The sequence below is a fragment of the Bacillus rossius genome, chromosome 10 (assembly GCF_032445375.1).
Source record: "Bacillus rossius redtenbacheri isolate Brsri chromosome 10, Brsri_v3, whole genome shotgun sequence".
Lineage (NCBI taxonomy): Eukaryota > Metazoa > Arthropoda > Insecta > Phasmatodea > Bacillidae > Bacillus > Bacillus rossius.
Genome location: NC_086337.1, coordinates 16,072,411 through 16,095,500, shown reverse-complemented (window position 1 = coordinate 16,095,500; position 23,090 = coordinate 16,072,411). Strand labels below are relative to the sequence as shown.

Below are 23,090 nucleotides of genomic sequence, written 5' to 3'. Positions count from 1 at the left end.
TTTCCTTCACATATAGCTTTATGATCTCTTGGGCGATTGTATAAGCGTCGATATTGTTTCTGATGGTAGACATCAGTCAGCAGATAACTATAATGCATAAATAAAATATTACAAGGAAACTAAAATGGTTCGTTTTGTCGTACACCATAAGATAAATATTAATTTGTACAGACATACATTGATTGCATTTTGTGTGTAAAAGGGTTTCATCTGCGCCGATAATTCAACAATAGCGAACAATTCAAAATTGTCTTGGAATAAAATAAAAAGTATAAACTGCCCATTAGGATTTTACGAACTCATTGCGTAAAAGAAAAAACTTAAAGGCGGCCTTTCCGATGGGGCACAATTGAGGGTTTTCTTTCGCTTAAAACAAGGCGAACAGCCAACTCTGGAAAGGCAGCCCATCAGGATTTTACAGACTGTATGCGTACAAGGAAAAAACCTGAAAGGCGGCCTTTCCATGGGGCAAAATTCAGGGTTTTCTTTCGCTTAAAACAAGGCGAACAGCCAACTCTGGAAAGGCAGCCCATCAGGATTTTACGGACTGTATGCGTACAAGGAAAAAACCTGAAAGGCGGCCTTTCCGATGGGGCACAATTCAGGTTTTTTTTTTCGCTTTAAACAAGGCGAACAGCCAACTCTTGAAAGGCAGCCCATCAGGATTTTACGGACTGTATGCGTACAAGGAAAAAACCTGAAAGGCGGCCTTTCCGATGGGGCACAATTCAGGGTTTTTTTTTCGCTTTAAACAAGGCAAACAGCCAACTCTGGAAAGGCAGCCCATCAGGATTTTACGGACTGTATGCGTACAAGGAAAAAACCTGAAAGGCGGCCTTTCCGATGGGGCACAATTCAGGGTTTTCTTTCGCTTAAAACAAGGCGAACAGCCAACTCTGGAAAGGCAGCCCATCAGGATTTTACGGACTGTATGCGTACAAGGAAAAAACCTGAAAGGCGGCCTTTCCGATGGGGCACAATTCAGAGTTTTCTTTCGCTTAAAGCAAAGCGAACAGCCAACTCTGGAAAGGCAGCTTATCAGGATTTAAATAATTGTGTGTGTGCTTGAAAAAATCTGAAAGGCGCCCTTTCCAATGGGGCGCAATTCAGCGTCCCCACTTATTTTATTAACATTAACACGAAATTGTTGATGTGTAATGATTCTTTCAAAGACGTTTTTAATCTTATAGTCTTTATCTACAGCTCATTCATATTTGGCTAAGTTGATTACTGAACAGAGTGCGTTGCAAAGTCCAATTTCGATATCGTTATCTCTCCGATTGCATGCAACGCGCACACTTTGTCTTGTGCCGAGTGAACTACATTTAACAGCCCGCATTTATTCATGGTTATTCTATATACTAATACGATGGAATGGCGAGATTCCAACATGAATTATTCAATTATTCTTTAGGTATTGTTTTATCGAAATCTCACCTAGACAGTGGCCTTTTACCATTGTTTCTAAGATCAAGTGTGCAAAGTTTCAACAAAATCGGATGAACGATGCGTGAGCATATAAAAGAAGGTGTCTAAGGTATCAACACTATCGGATGAACGATGCGTGAGCATATAAAAGAAGGTGTGCAAAGTTTCAACAAATCGTATGAACAATGCGTGTGCATATAAAAGATGGAGTGCAAAGTTTCAACACAATCGGATGAACGATGCATGAGCATATAGGCTAAAGAAGTTGTGCAAAGTTTCAATACAATCGGATGAACGATGCGTGAGCATATAAAAGAAAAAGTGCAAAGTTTCAACACAATCGGATGAACGATGCGTGAGCAAATAAAAGAAGGTGTGCAAAGTTTCAACACAATCGGATGAACGATGCGTGAGCATATAGAAGAAGGTGTGCAAAGTTTCAACACAATCGGATGAACGATGCGTGAGCATATAGAAGAAGAACACACAAACATTCATTTTTATATGCAAGAATACAGCCCCGCCCGATTGGCATCCGGTGCAATGGCCACTCAAAACTGTCCCCATTTAATATGAATGAACTTGGAATAGGAGCTCACGTAATATTTGTTGCACTTGGTTGTAGAAAAATGCCGTTTTATTGTTATATATCCGGCTCTCATCATCGAAGCAAGATATGCGTCTAATTATAAGCTTTTTAAGAAGCATGGTTTCATTAATATTTGTTTCGTATTTTTTGCGTTAACCTCGAAGAAAGAGTCCAACTACAGTTTTATAATAATGAAGATATATTTTATGTAATTATATATTATATTATTTAAATAGAATAATAGGCCTATAAAGCTGTGCAAAATGAAGATATAAATTTTTAGAGAAGTTTTCACTTTAGAATATAACAAATAGAACAAATCATCGCATCATCCCATTTTATATATTTTTTAGCTTTTTTTTTTTATGTGTCAACAATAGGGTAAACAGGCATTATTTTGTGCTTGAATTAAAGCCAAATAGATTTTCTACAACTTAGTCACTTAAACTTTTCCTCGTAGGATCAATATTTTCCCCAATATTTGGCTCATAATTTGACCCAAAATTAAAATTTTCGCTTTTTGGAAAAAAATTACAATTATTTATAGTATCGTATCTCGGGAACTTTTAACTCTAGATAGCTGTGGTTGAGCTCAAATTGTGGAAATTTTAGTGTACCTTATATAAGGTACGAGTTTTTTTTTTTTTTCGCTATAACACATGTTTTTACATTATAAACGAAAAACCATAAAAAAAAACTGCAAAAAATTATTAATTTTTTGTTTTAAATATCTTGAAACGCACCACGAAATATATTAGGTTTCAGCATATCAAAAAAAAAAAACGTAGGAGCGATAATAAAACCAACTACTGGATTTTCTTTGCAACGAGTTTCCCTTTTTTTTTTTTTTTTACAGTTTGCCTGGGCTATAAAATTAAATTACTTTTTCCCCTATAATATTTGAAAACAAAATATCATCACGTCAAAATAGTTTATGATACAAAAAATACGTAAAACTAAACAAAACCTATGTATTAAAACAGTAGTTTAAGGTATAACAACCATTTAAATTTTCAATGCGTCTGCGACAAATAACAAAATATTAATTCTAGATTTCCATATGGTTAATTTCGTTTAACTATCCAGTTTATGTCTGACAAATAAGGCAAGACTTGGTACTAAGTTTACCACATGACCAGTCCGCAGCACATCACGTGCAGGGGAATCTTGCTCTTGCTCTTGCTAGGCCATAGAAGACACACACACCACAACTAAGCACAATCCACAGATCATACCGGCTGCAGAAATTATTCTAAGACCAATTTTGACCTTTGGAGGGTTACCTCTCACCACAAAAATCTTAAATACAACCTAGCCCGTGGACGCAGTCGAATGAGCCCCCTTCCGTTACCCTGGGACGAGTTCGAATTACTAGCGAAACACTCGTTCTTGAATATCGAGTATGAACCATCTTAGTTTGTGACAGACGTGGTACGGGTGGTGTCAGAAACACGAACTGAGCTTCGGAAGAATGGCGCGATCTAGAAGCAGCAGGAGAAAGCTCAGAGTCACGTCTTGTTAGCGCCGGCCAACAGCAGCGAGCGACAAAGCCACTAGCGCGACCAGTTCACGGCTCGCTGATCACCAGGTGCAGATAAAACCGAGCAGAAGCAATCTACTTCCAACGAATCTGTAGCCGTGATCGTATAGTGGTTAGTACATTGCGTTGTGGCCGCAATAACCCAGGTTCGAATCCTGGTCACGGCAAGAGAGTAATTTTTTTTAAAACGTTTTATTTTATTAACTTCTTATTTCAGTAAGCAAACATATCTTTTAATGTAGTTTTTAATAACAAAATTGCCTAAAGCATAAGAAAGAATTTTCCATGATTTTATAGAACAGTCGGAAATTATGTGTGAGTAGTGGAAATGGTTTCTGAGACTATATAAGACGAAATATGACGCACGGGCTTCATTTGTTTTTTCATTGAAAACGTGTACGAATAAAATGTCTTTGTGTATGCACCAGACGAAAAAACATATAATTTAGTGTAAAAGAATTAAATTTAATAAAACTTTTAGTATATTTGAGGTATGTGTGTATACCCAGTATGAAAGATATTTAAGTAAAAAAAAATAAATAAAAAAAACAAAACAAAAGTCTTTTAACGTATGTATTTTATACAAAAAACTGTATTAGGTATAAATAATTAAATTTACGACCAACAAACCCAGCGTAGCGGATAATTGCAGCTAGTATTTCTTTGATGTCCAATTAAGCAAAAATTAAATCACATACGTAGAAGGTACATTGCTGCCTGCAGTTTAACTGCATACATTAACGTATTAACTCGGTAAACCAACCGATATTCACAGAGTCAATTCCTCTCTTTCACAAAAAGTCCCGCTTCCCAAACCTCCTCCAGCCCGAATGCTTGGGTCGCCACTGGATGAGGCTGATGCTCAGTGGAGCCAGCTGCCTCGCGTAAGGGACAGCCAGTCAATCAACAAGCCCGATGAATGACAGATGGAGTGGTCACTACTCATACCGGGATAGTGATCACAATTCAGACGTTCAGTCGGGAGCAGCGTCTACGTAGATACAAATTCTCATAAAAAAAAAATTAATTCCTTTGAAAACTCTACGTATAATTAAAAATTCTGTTTTAACTAAGGGATGTCTTGGAAACCAAAGAAAATCGGTATACTAAATAAAGTTGATAAAGAGCTGAATAAAGAATAGCGACGTATGAACTTTTTTAAATTAAATTAAATTATAAAACAAGCACTAAATCCATAGGTGCCTAACCATCTAAAAAAAGTGGTTTATTTACAGAAAAGGTAATACCAAATACATTTTAAATTGTGTATTAGTAGTATACAAATGGGCATCCTGCGCCTGGCATTAGGCTGGAGGAGCGAGGAGTCAACCGCCATCTTGGATTGTGACGTCACGGCAGCAAACTTGGACTGATAATTCCTCAAAAAAGACTCAAGAATGAATAAAAAGGCCACAAAATTCCTAGAAATTCTCCTATTTCGAGGGGGAAAAAATCCTTTTTTGAGGGAAAATTTAGTGTTTCATTCCTCAAAAATTCAAAAATTGGCAATTCGAAAAAACTCAGAAATCTTTTGCCTTCGAAAAAACCAGAATTCCCCAAAGTGGCTTAAATGCCCCAACGACTAGCCGCCCTTAAGCTTTTGGTGGCCATCTTGAATGACCTTGACCATAAAAATCCAATATTTTTATTTTGACCAAAAAAATTAAAAAAAAATTCTAAACAAATATAAAATTTTGCCTACGCCAAATGTTTAGTAACTTAATCAATTTCGATCCTTGGTTCGATCCCGGCGAGAGTAAACATGTAATTTATTTTAGAAATTAAAATTCTTAATAACATTTTATAAAATGAAAGAAATTGTTACACTACACCCGCCATAACAAATTATGACGTAACCTCTGCAATTACACTTACTATGGCCATACCTATCCGTAATAATTATGCTAGAAGATTGGAAAAATTATAAATATCATAAAAAAATTAAATAAATTTTTGTAATATATTTCGTAATCTTGAATTAAGACATCACCGTTTCACATATCGTTACGGTCACCATCTTGGATTCTAAGAAACATTTCACGTTTCATTACTACCGCCATCTTGGATGTGTATGAAATCATCGTTGCTGTTTAGTTACGGCCGCCATCTTGAAAATCTGTGTTTTGTATGCTATAAATCGGGAAAATATTTACAATTTATAAAAAAAATTAATTAAAATTGTAAATAAAATTACTCCGCCATCTTGGATGATGACGTCACGGGCTACCATATTGAAAATATTTTTCTCTGAGAAAAAATTGAAAAAAAAAATCATTACAAAAAATTCAATAAAATATAATTTTAAAAATACACTTACATCAAAGGGTCTTTGGTTATAACCCAGTTAGGGGGGGGGGGGAAATGGAAGCCACCGACAGTCTGACCTTCCACCACTAATGAAAAGATATATATATATATATATATATATATATATATATCGTCAGCCAGAATGACGTCACTTCCACCATCTTGTTTTCGTCTGCTAGAGTGGTCTGCTGCCATGTTAGTTTAATTTTTACCCACTGGAACGCACTAATTATTTATTATTATTGTGGCGACAGCCATCTTGATTTTCGGATGCAATTTTTGAAATTCACAATAATTTATCTATATTTTCTGAAAAAAATTAAAACTTCATTTAAAAATCTACAATTAATATACTGATTGGTTCGATCAATTTATATCCTTTGTTCGATACTTGATGAATGCGAAAATATATTATTTTATGTCAAAAATATTAATTTTAATATATATTGGGGAAAGTCCAAAAACACTATTTTAGTTTCCTAGCGAACCAGCCATTAGTAGATAATTAAGGACTAAATGACTGCAATATTGAATTTTCGTAATAATTAACATAGAAATTCGGTTAAAAATTCCACAATTCGTCGAAAAATAATCACTTATTAATATACTAATTAAAAATTATAATACTTTATACAAAAGTGTAATACAATATATTTTAAAAATTTTCGCATACACATAATCATAATATTCTTAAGAAAAAAACATTTGCAAATACAATGAATTTGTGTGTGGGGGGGGGGGGGGAGGGGAAGAATCATTATAAACAATTACTAGAAACGGACATTTATGGTTTTAAAAAAATTGTCTGTCAGTTTTTATTCAGGAAGCATGCGAAACCTACCAAACACTTTTCAATAAAACAAATGTTTGTTCGTCAGACCTTCGGGTGACTGAACACTAGTCTATTTAATTTTACGAAAATACAACTTTCAGGTGTTTAAAAGAGGAAAATATGATTTTGGCAAAAATTTCTCCCAGCTAATAAAGCTAGATAATTAAGTTAATCAACTAATATGTATAAGAATAGTAAATTTACAAAAACTTTCAGCTATTTTACTCCACTTTCCGAAATTCTACTGTTAAAGTTTTAAAAAGGATAAGTTTTATTTTGTAAAAAAAAATTAAAACTGCTTAAAAGGACGAAAAGAAACTTAGCATAAATAACGCTATAAAATAAAAAAAAATGTGTTGAAATAAGTTGTTATTTATGTAAATGTTTGGTTAATATTATTTAAAAACCTAAAAAATAAAACTATTAAGCAGGACATAAATTGGAAAACATATTAGAAATATAGAATCAATAAATCCCGTTTTTAATTTTTTTTTCCTGAAAGACTGCACATAAATGGATAAAATTGGTGATAAATCGTTTAACGATCAAATTATGTTTTATCTGAAGCTTACTAATTGGAAGAAAATATACTGTATATTACTGTATAACATACATACTATCAATTCATTTATTAAATATGTTAAATATTTACGTTTAAGAAGATAAAATGGTAGTTAAAGTAGTCATAACTAAAATCATTCCTCCAAAACTAAAAAGAAATTTTTTTTATCTAGCTTATGAGGAGTAAACTAAAAAAAATACCAAGTTGTTTTACAATGCACACTAATTCCTCTAGAGGTGTAAAATGGTTTTGATTTTGAGAAGAAAAAAAAAACATATGCAAATGTGCAGGGTTTCTCTTTTTCTCTCTGAATTTATCGCTTAAGATATAAAAAAAGGTAAATACATTCATAAGTAAAATTAACTTTCTGATTATATTTAAGCGGAAAATAAGAAATTGTGTATGAAAATACATATAAAATATTATATTTTTTGATACACTGCTGATTTTTTTAAATAAAAAGGCAGAAAACAATGTTATTAATATAATTACAAATTAATAATACTTTCGAGTATAGCTTATAAACCTGTAGGTAAAAAAACTGTTAATGGAAAACACACATATTGGCCTGAATTATATTTTATTATATTTGTTACTTTTTATTCTAAATGGATTTTAAAAAGATTATTAATTTATTTTATGGAAAAACATTATTTTTGCAAAATAGGAAAATACTAAAGCAGGCGATATTTAAAAAAATATAATTAAAATGTAGTTTTAAATTTTTGATGTTTGTACCTTAATGTGGTAAACAAGAAATGTTCTTGGTTTTATTAGGGAAAGGGATATTACTGGATCAACTAACGTAACAGCTTAATTTTTATATGCATTTTTCACACTAAATTTAAATACCATTTTGTGTGGATCTAATCCCACTCCTGCAGAAATGAAGAGGAAAAAATATTCTAAAATTTGGGAATATTAAATGTAAGAGATTCTACGATTCCCCTTACAAAAAAAATTAATAATAATTGTTATCTATATTTAAAATGAAACAAAAAAAATGAATCTTATTTTTCAAGTCAAATGACTTCACAGGGGAATATGGGCATGCGTCGTTTTGCCTAAAGGAATTTTGCCTAATTTTAGGGATAACGCCGTTAGAAAAATCGCCGTTAGGCAAATCGCCGTTAGGCAAAACGCCGTTAGGCAAAACGCTTTTAGGCGAAATGACTTTAGGCAAATCGCCGTAACGAATTCATGTTTAGGCAAACCGCCTTTAGGCAAATCGCCTGTTACTCGGGAATATATTTGTGATATCTATTCACTATTTAATTCAGGCATGTAAGTCGAGTTTCGAAATGAAGAGATGGGAACTGTAAGGGTACGTGTTGTGGTTGCTACCCTGGTACCGGAGCAGCGCTCATGGGCGTGTCGGCGGCAGGTTCCTGCGGGACGCCGCGGAGCTGGTGCTGCGCGAGGCTGTGTTCTCCGGGTGCTCCCGCCAGGAGCCGGTGGTGCGCTGGCGCGACCCTGATCACCTGCGCGAGCTGCTGGCGCCGCTGAAGCCGGGGGAACAGCCCGCCTCGCACGACGAGCTGTTGGCCGCCATCAGGGAGGTCATCACCTACAGCGTCAAGTTCGGCCACCCGCACTTCGTCAACCAGCTGGTGTCCAGGTACCGACCCTCGCGCGCTCAACGCCGTCCTTCTTCCCGTAGTTCTGAGCGCACGTGCTACATGGCAGCGGTTGGATGACGTATGAAGTCGCCCGCCACCAGGGGCGCATGCGCCACTGGTACCAACTCACACGCGCAAACACCACTGCGGGCCTCAAAGTCCGAGCTCCCGACCCCAGCATGGCTGACACTTCCTGCCCCTGAACAAGTTTTCCTGCGGACCAACCTTCTCGTCCTGCACTGAGGCTGCCCACAATAATTTAACCCCTCATGAACGAACCCAGGGTTTTCCCTGTGTCCATGCAGGTTTTACCTGGGCACAACTTAGCTATCTATTGTCTATATTAAACATATGTGAGTCTTTACATCAATTTCGGCTATATTATCTTTGAAAGATTTGTGCAATGGGACTGCATGACTTGATGTAAGATTTTGGACATACGCTTACATATGCTTAGCAATGGCGTATGTCATAAGGCTTACATCAAGGAACTGCTGCTTTAGTTGGCCAATCTACAAACAAAAAGCACACGATGCATGCTAGCCTTTCTGCGTGGTTGAAACTCAGCATGATTAGCCGTATAGGCATGAGACGCATATAGAGTCTTCCCTAACACAGACCCCTCTAAAACATATAAAACTATTAATTTTTTTGTGAAATAAGAAAAAAATTAAATTGGTCACTGTAGCCTGAGGCTACAACTCCACATGGCTTCATTTATTACTCAGATCATTTAAGTATTATGCAATCAGTGTTTACTAACAATACATGCTTATTTTGATCGTTGGAACTTAATTAAAAAGTCTCGATGTTTTTTTTTTTTTTTATATTTTAATATTGTAACGAACATCTTAAGATATGTCTGTGTGTAAATAGCGCCTGCTTACACCTGATGAAAGCCACCACGTGGTTGAATATTTTAGTGGTTGTTGTGGTATTTATTTTCATTTGGTCGGCAAAATTTTCGTGTTCTGTAATTTTTAATGTCAGAAGAAATGTCATTATAGATAATTCTTGTCGCACATTCATATTTTTGACAGTATTAAGTGATTATTGAATGACTTTAAACGAAGACACCTAGTATTCAAGAAGCAAGTGTAAAGTAACGTGCGCTCCAACTCTTCATCTAGATCTTGGAGTATCAGTGCTCCCTAGATCAACACACACTTGTGGTGAGGGTGCGAGTCTGATGCCAACACCCTGGCATGTCTCCAACTGATGAGCACCGATTGGTTACCCAAGTGGTTCGAAAGCGATTAAAAAAACGGAGTGTCCCCTCACATTGGATAATTTTCCGTACATAGCCGTGCTATATGCAAAACACTACCTTGCGTACGTGGTCGTGATATCTGTTGCACCGTGAACCTGTTGGTGTTCCAACTTCATGATTTCACTCATGACCTCGTTGTTACGAAGATTTTGAACCATAACGTATCCATACAACATGTCTTATGTTTCTTTTGGCACTCCGACGGTTACAGAATTTGCCAATTGCCAATTTTGTTGTTGCAACGTTGACGTGTTGAAGCTCCACCTAATTTCTTAATTCTAAACTATTCCCTAATGATCTCGTTATAAACGACACATTAAGGCCCCCGCCTACCCGGGCACACACAAGGTGCGCAGAGCTTCAGGAGAAACAACGCGATTTGAAAACTACTCAAGATATCCGAGTGGGGTCTGCTTACGAAAAGCATTCGAGACTTCACTGAGGGCCGATAAGTAGTTTGGTTTCCGGATTAAGTTTATAAGCTGTATTTTTAGAAGAGTTAAGATTACTAAACCATAAAACAACGTGTGTTCAGAGTAATTTTTAGGCATACAAAACCGGGAGAGTTTCTTAAAAGGACTTGATTTACACCTTTATCTTAATTTCTCCGATAGTTGCCCCATGCACAACGAGGAGAGTGCGCGCTATTTCGGAGACTAGCTGTAGAGGCGATACCGCGCTTATCACCCCGCCTCACTGACGAGGCGGGTCCCCATAGTTTATCCGACCAAGAGGCTGTTCCTCCCGGTGCTGCCACGGTCGTGGATACGGCCACATAGCCGCGGTCTGGTCGCAGCGTGGACCCGTACGGCCTGGCGGGCCAGTGGACCTCGGACGCGCTCAACGCCAGCGTGTACACGTACGAGGTGGCGCCCGTGTTCACGCTGCTGGAGATGGAGCTGCTGGAGCGCATGCGGCGGCTGGTGGGCTTCCGGAGCGGCGACGGCCTGCTGTGTCCGGGCGGCAGCCTCGCCAACGGCTTCGCCATCAACCTGGCGCGCTTCCGCAGACTGCCGGGCGTCAAGGTGGGCGCTCCCCTCCTCCTCAGCTCAGCACGTCCCAGTTTCAACAGCTCACTTAGACTTTTTACAACTAATTGGTTGTTTGTAAAGTCGGTTTACGGACGATAGTTTAACGTGACAACGTCATAACAAAACATTGATGAATTGATTGCATACTTTTATGAATAAAATTAAATCATTTTTATTTTAATAATGAAAGAATAAAAAACTGGAAATTATACTTGTAATCAGATTTTTAAAATGCAAGAATAATTAACCTTTATTGCCGAAATTGTTGTTGTAATAAGCAATGAAAACCACATTAACTTTTCACATCACTTTATAAATAGTCGACAAAACAGTTCACGTGTAGATGTAAGTTGTGTGCTACCGCTGTCTTTCTTCTCCTCGGACGCATAGGCCAATCGAGTTGAAGAGAGATAGATGCGGCGCAAGCGTACAATGAACGTAACGGGACACAGCGTAACGGAACAATGTGCGTAGCGGGACACTTTATCGTGCGTGCAGCCGGCGTTCATCGATTTATTAGACGTTGTCACGTCAAAATCATACATAAAATTGAAAGTAAACTAACTTGGTTTTTCTTACTTATGTTCAATATTTTCACTTTTAGTCATACTGCACACATCCAACCTAAAGTCCAATTCTTCCCGCACTTTGGTTCACACGCCCGGAGAAACGGAAGCAATAGCGTCTTCGATTCTGTGTCTCAAACTCTGACATATCTTTAGGTAGCAGCGGGACGTAGACGCGATCTTTTTTTAAAGCTAGTAGTATGTTTTGGCCGGTCCTGGGACAGGGTCCTGGGTCCGGAGCCGGGAGCCGAACCACCATCTTGGAATGTGACGTCACGGTGGCCATCTTGGATGAGTGTGACCTTGAACTTTGACCTTGACCTTGAATGTGACCTTCTAAATTTGCCAAAATTTGATAAAAATCCTCAAAATTGGCCATAAACGTCAAAAATTCCATTTTTTTTGGAAAAAAAATCCCACCAAAAAATCTCAAAAAATTTTCAATTCAAAAATTAGGATTTAGAAAATCCTCAAAAGTCTTTTTGCCGTATAAACCACAAAAATTCCTAAAGGAGGCTTAAGCATCCTTGTCTACAGCCTCCGATAAACCTCTGACGTCATCTAGTATTATGACCGCCATCTTGGATTATGATGTAACCGTTGCAATTTCCGTTACGTCCGCCATATTGAAAACCTTTATTTATTATCCGATTTTAATAAAAAAAATTTAAAATTTATAAAAAAATGTAATTAATAAAATTTTGATAAAAATATTTAAAAAACATAAATTTACGACACGGAGCTAGGAGTCCTCGGTTCAAACCTGGTGAGGCTTAAAAAAATAAAAATGGCAACCGATCCTTCCCGCACGGTGGTTACTGGCAGACTGGCCCCCACCACTTTTTTAATAGCATATATTAAATCATCAGGTAGTATGACGTCATGTCCGCCATCTTATCTTTGTTTGCTGGAAGCCATAATCATGTTATCGTTGGCTAGAGTACGCTGATGACATGTTAGTTTAATTCTTACCCGCTAGAGTGCAGTAATCATTTATCATTACTGTGACACCCGAAATCTTTAAATTTGGGAGCCATCTTGGAAATCCGTAATTTTTATGCTAGAAATGCGAAGAAAATTAATCAAAAAATTTACTTATTAGAATACTGATTGATTCGATCGATTCCTGTCCTGGGTTCGATCCCTGGATGATGCAAAACATTTAATTTTATATAAAAAATAATAATTTCAATAAACCATGTTCAAAATTCTTAAAGTGACTTAAAATGATCTACTACCATCATTCTATAAACCATTACGACCCTCATCTTGGATATTTGTATTTATTATCCGATTTTAATGAAAAAAAATTAAAATTCATTAAATAATTCACTCATTAATTTACATATTGATTCGATCGATTCCTGTCCTTGGTTCGATCTCTAAATGAAGTTAAAAATTAATTTAATTTAAATATCAGACAAGTGTCAGGTTCGAGAAATATAACACCGCAGTTCTTTTACAAACATAATATTTATTACATAATTTCTATTCTACTACAGGATCACTTGCGAAAGCCAGCAATCTTATATTCATTTAGCCCTGCATAGGCGCGAAATGACTAATTCTTAGATCCCATCGGTTTAAACTAGACAGAGACCCACCAGAACCTTTACTAACATAGTCCTCCTCTTCTTGGCAGAGTTTCTGGATACCGTGTTTAACAGATTGCTTTACATCGTCATAACTTTAAATTGTAACAGTCGATGTCTTGAGAGGACTTCTTCTCTAGGTCCTCGAACGGATACGATTCACCATATAAACAGTACAGCCACAAGTTATAATTTAAAGGTCCATACGTTGTTACTTTATCAGTAAGCTGATTGATTATGTTCTGCCTGATATCCTCAAAAAAAAATGTCTTTAACAGATGCTCCAAAAGGCTCCAAAGGCTCCAAAGGCTCCAAATGCTCCAAAAGGCTCCAAAATGCTCCAAAGGCTCTAAATGCTCCAAATGCTCCAAAAGGCTTCAAATTATTAATCGGCTCCAACAGCTCTAATTGCTCCAAATGCTCCAAAAAGCTCCAAATGCATCAACAGCCGCCAATACTCCAAAAGGCTCCAAAAGGCTCCAAAAGGCTCCAAAGGCTCCAACAGCTCCATCTTCATTTGGCTCCAACTGATTTCAATTACTTTTTATCGAACTTGGCATGATAACTTGCATGTTTTTATTTGTATACATTTTGACTGGCAGTGGTGACTTTTTTTACACCTTTAAGTTATAAGTTTTATTTAGAAATCAGATTTAGAGAAATGGTAGATACCATATTGAAAAAATATAAAATTATCTTCAAGTTTATACACATACATTTAATTTAAGCCATTATTGTATGTAGCCAGCTTCCCGCAGTTCTTTGAGTATTAAGTATATTTCTTTAATGTTCTAATAGTTTCCTGCACAAAGCGAACCATGTAGTAGTCTTAGCCTGTCATCCAATATGTTAGGATCTTCCCATGAGGTATAATCAATCTCTTCTGCTACGTTCATCTTCCTTGCAGGGTTATAATAAATATTATTATCTCCGGTGTCTTGAGTTTTAACGCCAACCACAAGGTCACTTTCGTCATCGAGCCAGTGATAATCACAAGCTTGATCAGGATAATTAATTTTATTATGTCGTTTCCATCGTTTCGGTCTCAAGCCACCATCACAGTCTTCGCTCTGGCATGCTTGTGGTGCTTCAGCACAGTACTCAGTCATGTCAGCCTTAGATGTGCCAGCACAGTCATCGATCATGTCAGCTTCAGATGTGTCACCACAGTATTCAATCATGTCAGCATCACAATCTTGATCAGGATAATTTATTTTATTACGACGTTTCCATCGTTTTGGTCTCAGACCAACATCACAGTCTTCGATCTTGCCTGCTTTAGGTGCTTCTGTACAGTACTGAATCATGTCGGCCTTAGATGTGTCAGCACAGTCATCGATCATGTCAGCCTCAGATGTGTCACCACAATCTTCAGTCATGCCAGCTTCAGATGATTCATCAAAGCCTTCGGCCTTGTAAGCTTCAGGTGGTTCTCCATCTTTCACATTTTCATGGAGACGACTAGTTATTGGTGTAAATATCTTTTCATTTCCGATGTGGTTGCAACTTTCTTCGTTTGTTTTAAATTTTAAATTATGATCATGATGTAGATCAGTATTTTTAGCATTATCTTTTTCGCCTTCGCTCCTCTTCCGCGATTTTGTAGCCCAGTCTTCGTTATATTTATTCATCTTAGTTGTACAGGTCTTGCAATGTCTTTCCAAGTAATATCTTCTACCAAAGAATTTCTGACACTGACTGCAATGAAGTGTTTTTTGACAAGGACCCAAATTACACTCGCTTCTCTCATGTCGTTTAGCATTCTTTCTCAAGGTAAACACCTTGCTACAGTATCTACAGTGATGACGTTTTGATACAGCTTCAGACATCGGACCAGGGTACATGTTAGCTTCTACGACTAATGACAGATGCAAAATAAGAGTTTTAAATTAAAAACCATTACTTAAATATAATTTTTTCAATATTTCGTTAGCTAGAGATAAATTATTTCAAGCAAAGGTACTTTTTGTAAGTAGTTCTGCTTTTCGTCAACATATATCGCCACGTGTCGTTTGCAGGTACCTAAATAATATTTCTTTCTTTTATGCGGAATGCGGGATGTTCACTAACGATCACAAAAGAAGAATGGCTTCGCTAGACTCCAAGTAGAAGGAAGTTTGTTCTTCCAGTTAGTGTTTCTCAGATTTCTCAGAGCTTATTATTATTTGACTGAGTAATGGTAGTTTTTTTTTTAATTCCACTTGATAAAAATATTGCAAGTGCTGATTTGGTAGCAGAAATTCACATATTAAATGTAACTTTGAATAAAATGTCATGACTCATTAAGAGTAAAATTCCTTCATGGAGATATCGGTTTCTCAGAAATAACCAGAAGCACTTGGAGAAACCACAGGAATGATCGCAAGCACACGGAGAAAGACCATCAAAATTTTGTCAAGAATATTTAAGAGCAAACATATTGGCTACAATAATCGGGAGCACACGGAGAAAACCATCATAATATTGACAAGATCAATCGGGAGCACACGGATAAAACCACCACACGTTTTCTTTAATATAAAATTACCAACCAAAAAAATACAAAAAATTCTGGCTTGGACTAGAACTCTATCATTGCTTAGCAATGAGTGAGTTCACAAGCTAGCAGAATATGTTTTTGTATTTTTTGAGGGAAAACTTTGCAATGTAATTAACAAAAAAAGTATTTCTTAAAAAGTTTCCAACCTGATTTAGCATTCTCCAAATTCAATTCATCAAACCGCTGAATCTGGAGCTTGACGTTTTAGCCCTCATCAAGACTAAAATATTATACCTAGAGTGTACTTTGATATTTCGATAAAGTTATGACATACAAAATTTTAATTAGTATATATTTAAAATTATAAAAAAATAAAACCTATTTAGTAAATGAAAGTACGGTACCGTTTAAGTAGTAATTGGTTCAATCACGGCAAGAGAAATTTAATAAAATATTAATAGAAATTGATTTAAAAATCGTACGCAATATTTAAATAAAAGCAGCTATTATGTCATATATTTCGGATCCATGGTTAGATTCCCAACAAGATAAAATTTAAAAAAATTCTTATACTTTATCCATAATATTTATCATGTGGCTGACTCCTCACTACTAATAACAAGGCATATATTATTACCGCTTGTTTAACGTCATGCCAGTTATCTTGGATTATCTTGTTGTCTGCTAGAGTGCGTTGTCTATATATATATAAAGTAATTTTTCATCCGCTATAAAAAAAATCGGCGTAGGTGGTATGTGCGTAACCACTCAATGATATGACACCACTAATTCTGTTGAAGTGAAAATAATGTTCCTAACTTGGCGTTCGAATCTGACGCAGCTCAGATCCAGGTTGTCAAGACAAAATGTTGGCGGTAACGTTGAGTAAGATGATTCCTCGATTTTTCTTACGGCACAAAATTAAAAACAACACAAGGCAAGCAACACCAAACCACAGTTTAATTTGTGTGAAAAGAAGTGCCACAAAGTTTTTGAAGTGAAACTTATTTGCCACCATTAGTGTAAGTCGAGATGATGAGTCATCAGAGCGTAACGAATAGTGCAACGGAGTGCTTGAGTGTGAACAGAAGAAATTGCATGAAAAATTCCGAATAAAGTAGAGAGGCAGACAACTTGAATTGGCCTTACAGTTTTTTCGTCTTTATGTTTGTTACAACTGTGAACATTCAAAATTTAATAAATTATAGTAAATTTATGGAAATTTTGATGAAGAATTCGCCTCAAATAAACGAAAAAATGTCCAACATTTAAGATAACTATAACTTCGTAGAAACTATGCCGTGTCTTAACTACCAGAGTTTTGATTGTCGATATAAACAGAATAGACACACTAAATGACAAAATAATTTTGTTTCTGCAATAGTCTTAACCAGTTAGAATGTTTTGCAAATATACCAAGCTTATTTTTTTAAGTAACTAAGCTAAGTTCCTCTAAATTTACTAAGATAACGACAAATTTATGAACATTCATGAATAATTTTTAACCAGCGTTCTTCGTAAATTTAAAGTGGAATTTTTAACTGTGCAGTGTAAACATCCGAGTTGAACTTAATAATTTAGATTTTTTCGATCAAGTCGAAACTGTTATATTTAAAATGGATTTTATGTTGGTGGTTGAGTTCCACTTGAAACACGCGTGGTGGACAAGCGACAGCGAGGGTTCGAACCGAAGACTCCATGACGTAATTACTTTATATTTAATTTTATAAAAATAATTATTTTGTAAATTTTAAAATTTCATCCCGATTTTGTCGCTTAATAGTTAAATATATTTTGAAGATGGCGGCCGTAACGAATATTTCAACAGTTACATCATCATTAAAAATTGTGGAATCCAAGATGACGGAAATTTCTATAAAAAAAATGGTTTATGTGAAGTGTTATTTAAAAATTAAAAAGACTTCAATATGGCAGCTGATGTAAAGGTCAAGTTCGTGACCTCTGGTGGGGCTTTTGAAGGAAAATTCCCCTCTTTGAGAGTTTTTCTTTCTAAAGAGGAAATTTTCTAGATATTTTGATGATATTTAGTCATTTTTTAGGAATTCTACTCCAAGGTGAATCCAAGATGAGTCCCATTCCAAGATGGCGGCCGTAACGAATATTTAAATAGTTACTTAATAATTAAAAATTGTTGAAATCCAAGATGGCGGAAATTTCTAGAAAAACAAAATAGTTGATGTGAAGTTTTATTCCAAAATTACAGAATTCAAAATGGCAGCTGAGGTCAAGGTCAAGCTCGTGTCCTCTGGTGGGGCTTTTGAGGAAAATTTCCCCTCTGTGCTGAGAGTTTTTCTCTCTAAAGGAGAAATTTTCTAGATATTTTGATGATTTTTAGTCATAATCGAGTAATTGTGAGGTTATGTGACTGCAAGATGGCGGTGTTGCAGACGGACGGCCTGCACGGCGCGCCGCGGCTCGCGCTGTTCGCCTCGGAGGACGCGCACTACTCGGTGCACAAGATGGCGGCGCTGCTGGGGCTGGGCGAGGCGGGCGTGGTGGCGGTGCCCGTGGACGCCGCGGGGCGCATGGACGCCGGGCGCCTGGACGCGCTGGTGCGGCGGGCGGCGGCGGGCGGCGCGCTGCCCTTCATGGTCGTCGCCACGGCCGGTCAGCTTGTTCTCCTCGCCCGACCGCAACCAGGCCTGCACGCCCAGTCGTACTGGGTCACGTGCTGTGCTCGGTCATTGGCCAGCCATGCCATGAGTAGCTTCCCCCGTCTTGGGTCTAGGTTCTAACTGGTTAGGTGAAACCTGCACAGACGCAGGGAAAACCCTGGTCTCGTTCATGCGGGGTTTAATTATTGCTGGCAGGTTCAGTACAGGACAAGCAGGATGGTTCAGGAAGAAGAGTTAGTCGGGGGCAGAAAATTTGAAAGCACGCTGCGCCCGCCTTGGTGTCTGTCTGTGTGCGTCTGGATGAGGAGCCACACACTAAGTCTCAAACTGTTCCGTCAACTCCCGCTGCAGGCTCGCCACGAGAAACTCACCAGAAAACATTGTGCGACTTATTGCCTCAAGTGCATCTCAAAGCTTCGAGCTGAACATATGCTTTTATGAAATAAAAGGGAAAGTATTTGAGCGTGAATATAAGTTTTATTAGAACCATATCTCCAACTACGGAAAACATTTTTCTGTCGTAAAATAATTATACTAACAAATATTTAAGATAACAATCTTACTGTCCATACACTTTCGTGGCATGTTTTTCTCCCCAATTATTTAAATAAAAACCTTGTGGGGAAAACCTTTCTCCAGATGCTTATCATTCCTTCTTAAAAACTGTATTATTTATAATAAATCTTTTTTCGGCTATATTTTCAAAGACTTATAGAAAGGATGGGAAGCGATTTAGACCTTATATTTGTGGTAAACCTGCTTCCGATTGTCAGTTGTCAGGGAACAACACTGCATCACCAAACTCATCAAACCTTTAATTATAAATCCAGGGAATTACACTGCATCACTGCAAGAGCATTGAATTTATAGCTCTAATAGCAAAAAAGTGCTTAACAGCCAGCTATTGCACCTTGAAATTAAGAATCATCACTCAAGTTTTACTTTCAGCAACCACAAACAAATTACGCGACAGTTCAGGAAAACTGCACTTCTGCTCTGCCCTACTTGACTCAGCATCACAAAGCAACTTCATAATCTACGAAGTTAATACAGCAGAATGCCTGTACAAGGAATCAGCAATGTATTTGCTTAATAAACTCATAATAAAACATTTAACGGAATTTTAATATAGCAATCAATTTAAAACAAATATCAACTGCAGAAAATAACATGCAACGTTCTAGCAGTATCATCTATGTACATCCAAGGCTGGAACATTTCTCATGATGTACTAACAGATAATAAGTTTGATCAGCCAGAAAGAATCTATCTACCGATAGAAGATGAACTTTTCTTTAATCTGTTAAAAGTGTATGATAGGAACAGAGCATGTTATTATCCAAGTCTTCAAAAAACACAGCGATAATATTTTATTTCTGAAAGTATTAAATCACATAAGAGAGACATTCCATTTTCACCACTTTGTATGATTAAAGGTATCAACTACACTTATAGGATATCAATATTTGTGTGTTCTCCCTGGTTTATTAAATTTAAGTGCGATGCTGACAATTCTGAAGCCAATTAAATTGATTCTCTTATATACCAATCCTACAAGCCAAATTCGTAGACTACTAATATAATTCTAAAGTCACAATATCAAACATTCATATATAACAGAAAAATTATTTAAACATTAGGTAAATTAAATTATCAGCATAAAATTTTAATACAATATTTGATAAAATTAATTCACTATTATTTACAAATAGTTTATGTTAAATTTGATGAAACTGTATTATCTTCGTCTTTATTTGAGTGGTTAGTGCATTAAAAATATATTCAATGGTTAAACTAGCTTCAACTGATTTACGTGTTACCAGCTTGCTCAATGACTTAAGACTATTTAGCTTTTGCTACAATATCTACCTCTGAGTTGTCAATAAATGTTATACCATTCGTCAAACAATAACACTGAAGTACACCGATGCAATAGTATCTGGCGAATAGTTCGTGTTCCTTTTTACAACACGGCCACACTCGTTAGAGTCCTTTACTGGTGCTAGTATTTAAAAACTACATTTCATATTTTCGTTTCTTTATAGTGTTTTTCAGCATTCATTTCAATGTTCGTTAAAGTTCTTTTCCTATAATACGCACTCATAGTCAGAACGGCTGATTTTACATCTAGTCAAACTCATGACCATTTTAGTTATCTGAGTTTCCTTTACATCTATTTTTTTCCTAGTTACAATAAATACTAATTTCGAAAAAAATTGTGTATTACGACATGTACAGCTTTCTTATAAAAGTTTTCTATGCTCTCATAGTCATGGGACTATTGGTACATCCAAATAATCATAAATTAAATTATGATTAAAAAAATAATATATAAATCTACAGTTCTTTTCCAGACGCGACTTATTACTTGACAGGAAGGTTGAACAGTATTGGAAAACTGAATAAATAAATCAAGCACCACGCTCAAAAGAAGAAACGCAGTGTAAGGAGCACTAAACAAAACCACACTTCAAGGGATTCCACTGACAATTACATAGTTAGGTTGCCACTTTGGCAAGATGAACTTCAGCTAGGTGACTTAAATGGATATGCTCATAAAAGATTACACAGTTGGAACACCAACTCATAACCCACCAGAACTTCGTTTTGAGCAAATATAATTATTTGGACAAATAAGTATGATATGTTGGGGCATGAGACAGAGTGGAGATGAGCACATCACATATTGTATTCCTAATCATGCAGTTGTCAAGACATCAAGTTCAACAGCAAAAGGATAAGTCGCTTTTGATGCATCTGCGAAAACAACAGGTGTATCCCTTAATGATTCACTACTGGTTGGTGCAACCATGCAGCAGAACTTGTACTCAATACTCAACAATCGCGAGATTCAAAACACATGCAATAACTTTTATTTAGAAAAAAAAATTGTATAGTTCGATCACTGTTCATATTTGACGAAACCAGACTTCAGAAGTTATTAATGGAGAAAATTATTTAGATGACCCAGACAATAAATATAAACATCAAACTTTTACATGTGGTACAGTTTTTGCACCATTTTTGGTGACCAAATGGTGACTTGCAACAACTCCTAAAGCAGCAGAAATAATAAAGAGCTATATTTATGTAGATGTTGCAATATTGGTACATAGCTGTGAAAGAGGCACTCAGTATGCAAAACAAACTATTCAAACTTCTTAGCTGAAAGGAATTTTCCTTAAGGAAATATTTTTATAATCACCCAGCAGTTTTGGAAGGAATTTTACCAATCAAAAGAAAACAAACACTGAAATGTTTTGAAATTTTGGATGAAGAAAAAACTTTTGGTCTATTGAGGCAGCCATTGACTGACACATTTCATATAGCGACTAGTTATAAAGGACCAATTATGAAGACACATTATGAGTGCACTGTTATTACAAAGTGCAAAATATCCTCAGCAATTTTATCCATCTCAGATCCTTTGGGACTGATTAGTCCTGTGGTCGAATGTTACATACAATACATATTTTTACAACAACTGTGGTCCCACCAGTAAAGTTGCAATGAAATCATTTCATTATATTTTGCAAAGGCTTTACATAAGACTACTAACTTTCGGATATATTGAATTCGCTAGACAAGTACTCATCATTGACTTAGTTGTTATGTACAGGTTCAGCAGTTTTAGAATGCTAGAGAACAAATATATAAAGCCTAGCTGTTTACAGTCATGGTGATGTGACTGGAATTGTTTATTTTTTTTTTCAATCTAGGTTTACTCCAGTTAAACACACAACTGTTTTCCGATTGGAAGTATGAGGGACAATATTTCTGGTTTACCTATAAAGCAAGATATTGCCAGCTCTGGAACTAAATTTTTCAAACATTTCCAATATGAGTGATCAGATTCCACGATTTTTATTTCCTGGCTGACAATGCCAGTTATAAAATAGAAATAATTAGTTGTAAACAGAGTACAAAATATTAAGTATTTAGCACATGAAAGCCAGTAAAGAAAAATACGATTGCAAGACTAAATTTCCAGAGGAGTTAACACGAGCCAGTGATTTACACAAAGAAAACAAAACAAACCATGCATGGTTTCAACATACTCTGAGAAACGTTTCCTCGCTATCTAGACTGAAAAGAGTCAATGTCATGAAAGTTGGTAGTATTACAGGCTGATTGTTGAATTGAAAAGGATCCACGCTGATGTTTTCTTTGTCGGCCCAGGATCAGATAGGAATTGGACTCGCACTTGGCGGAGATTCTCCAATAGCTTTGAGCAATTTCGGAGGGTTTTCTGGCCCAGAGAAGAGTTTACTCAGTGAGTGGTGACATGGCTCCGGTCTTAAGCCTGGTCGTCTAGGAGAGGTTAGATGTTCCTCCACCGGAGTCCCAGAGTGAGGTAGCGCATAGGGGTAGGCGCCAGTAGTGCTGATAAGTAGAGACCGGAAAAATTCGCGGATTCATTTCGCGGTAGGCTACACTCCAAATTCGTTCACCTTTATTCTGAGTCAGTGATTGGACCACCGTTTACTTGAAGGACTCTAAGCCAGTGAAAAACCTTCAACAAAAGAAGTATCAAATCACAAGCATCTCACGTAACACGTGTCACGAGTCATTATTCAATGAGCAGGCACAATTTGTCCTAGTACATAGAGGATCGTGGAGTTTATCTTAGCGGTCACTG

At 36.6% G+C, this 23,090-nt stretch overlaps 1 protein-coding gene and 1 non-coding gene across 2 annotated transcripts in view; both read left to right on the top strand.

The window, feature by feature from the left end:
• The window catches only part of LOC134536301 (cysteine sulfinic acid decarboxylase-like), an 83,366-nt gene that overhangs the window by 47,030 nt on the left and 13,246 nt on the right, over positions 1-23,090 (top strand). The window contains exons 2-4 of the mRNA XM_063376053.1: positions 8,643-8,876; positions 10,944-11,172; positions 18,224-18,443. Of these exons, the coding sequence (XP_063232123.1) occupies positions 8,643-8,876; positions 10,944-11,172; positions 18,224-18,443 (683 nt within the window). The remainder of the gene's footprint in view (positions 1-8,642; positions 8,877-10,943; positions 11,173-18,223; positions 18,444-23,090) is intronic.
• Trnah-gug (transfer RNA histidin (anticodon GUG)) lies at positions 3,653-3,724 on the top strand. Its single transcript has one exon. It is a non-coding gene; the product is annotated as a tRNA-His (tRNA).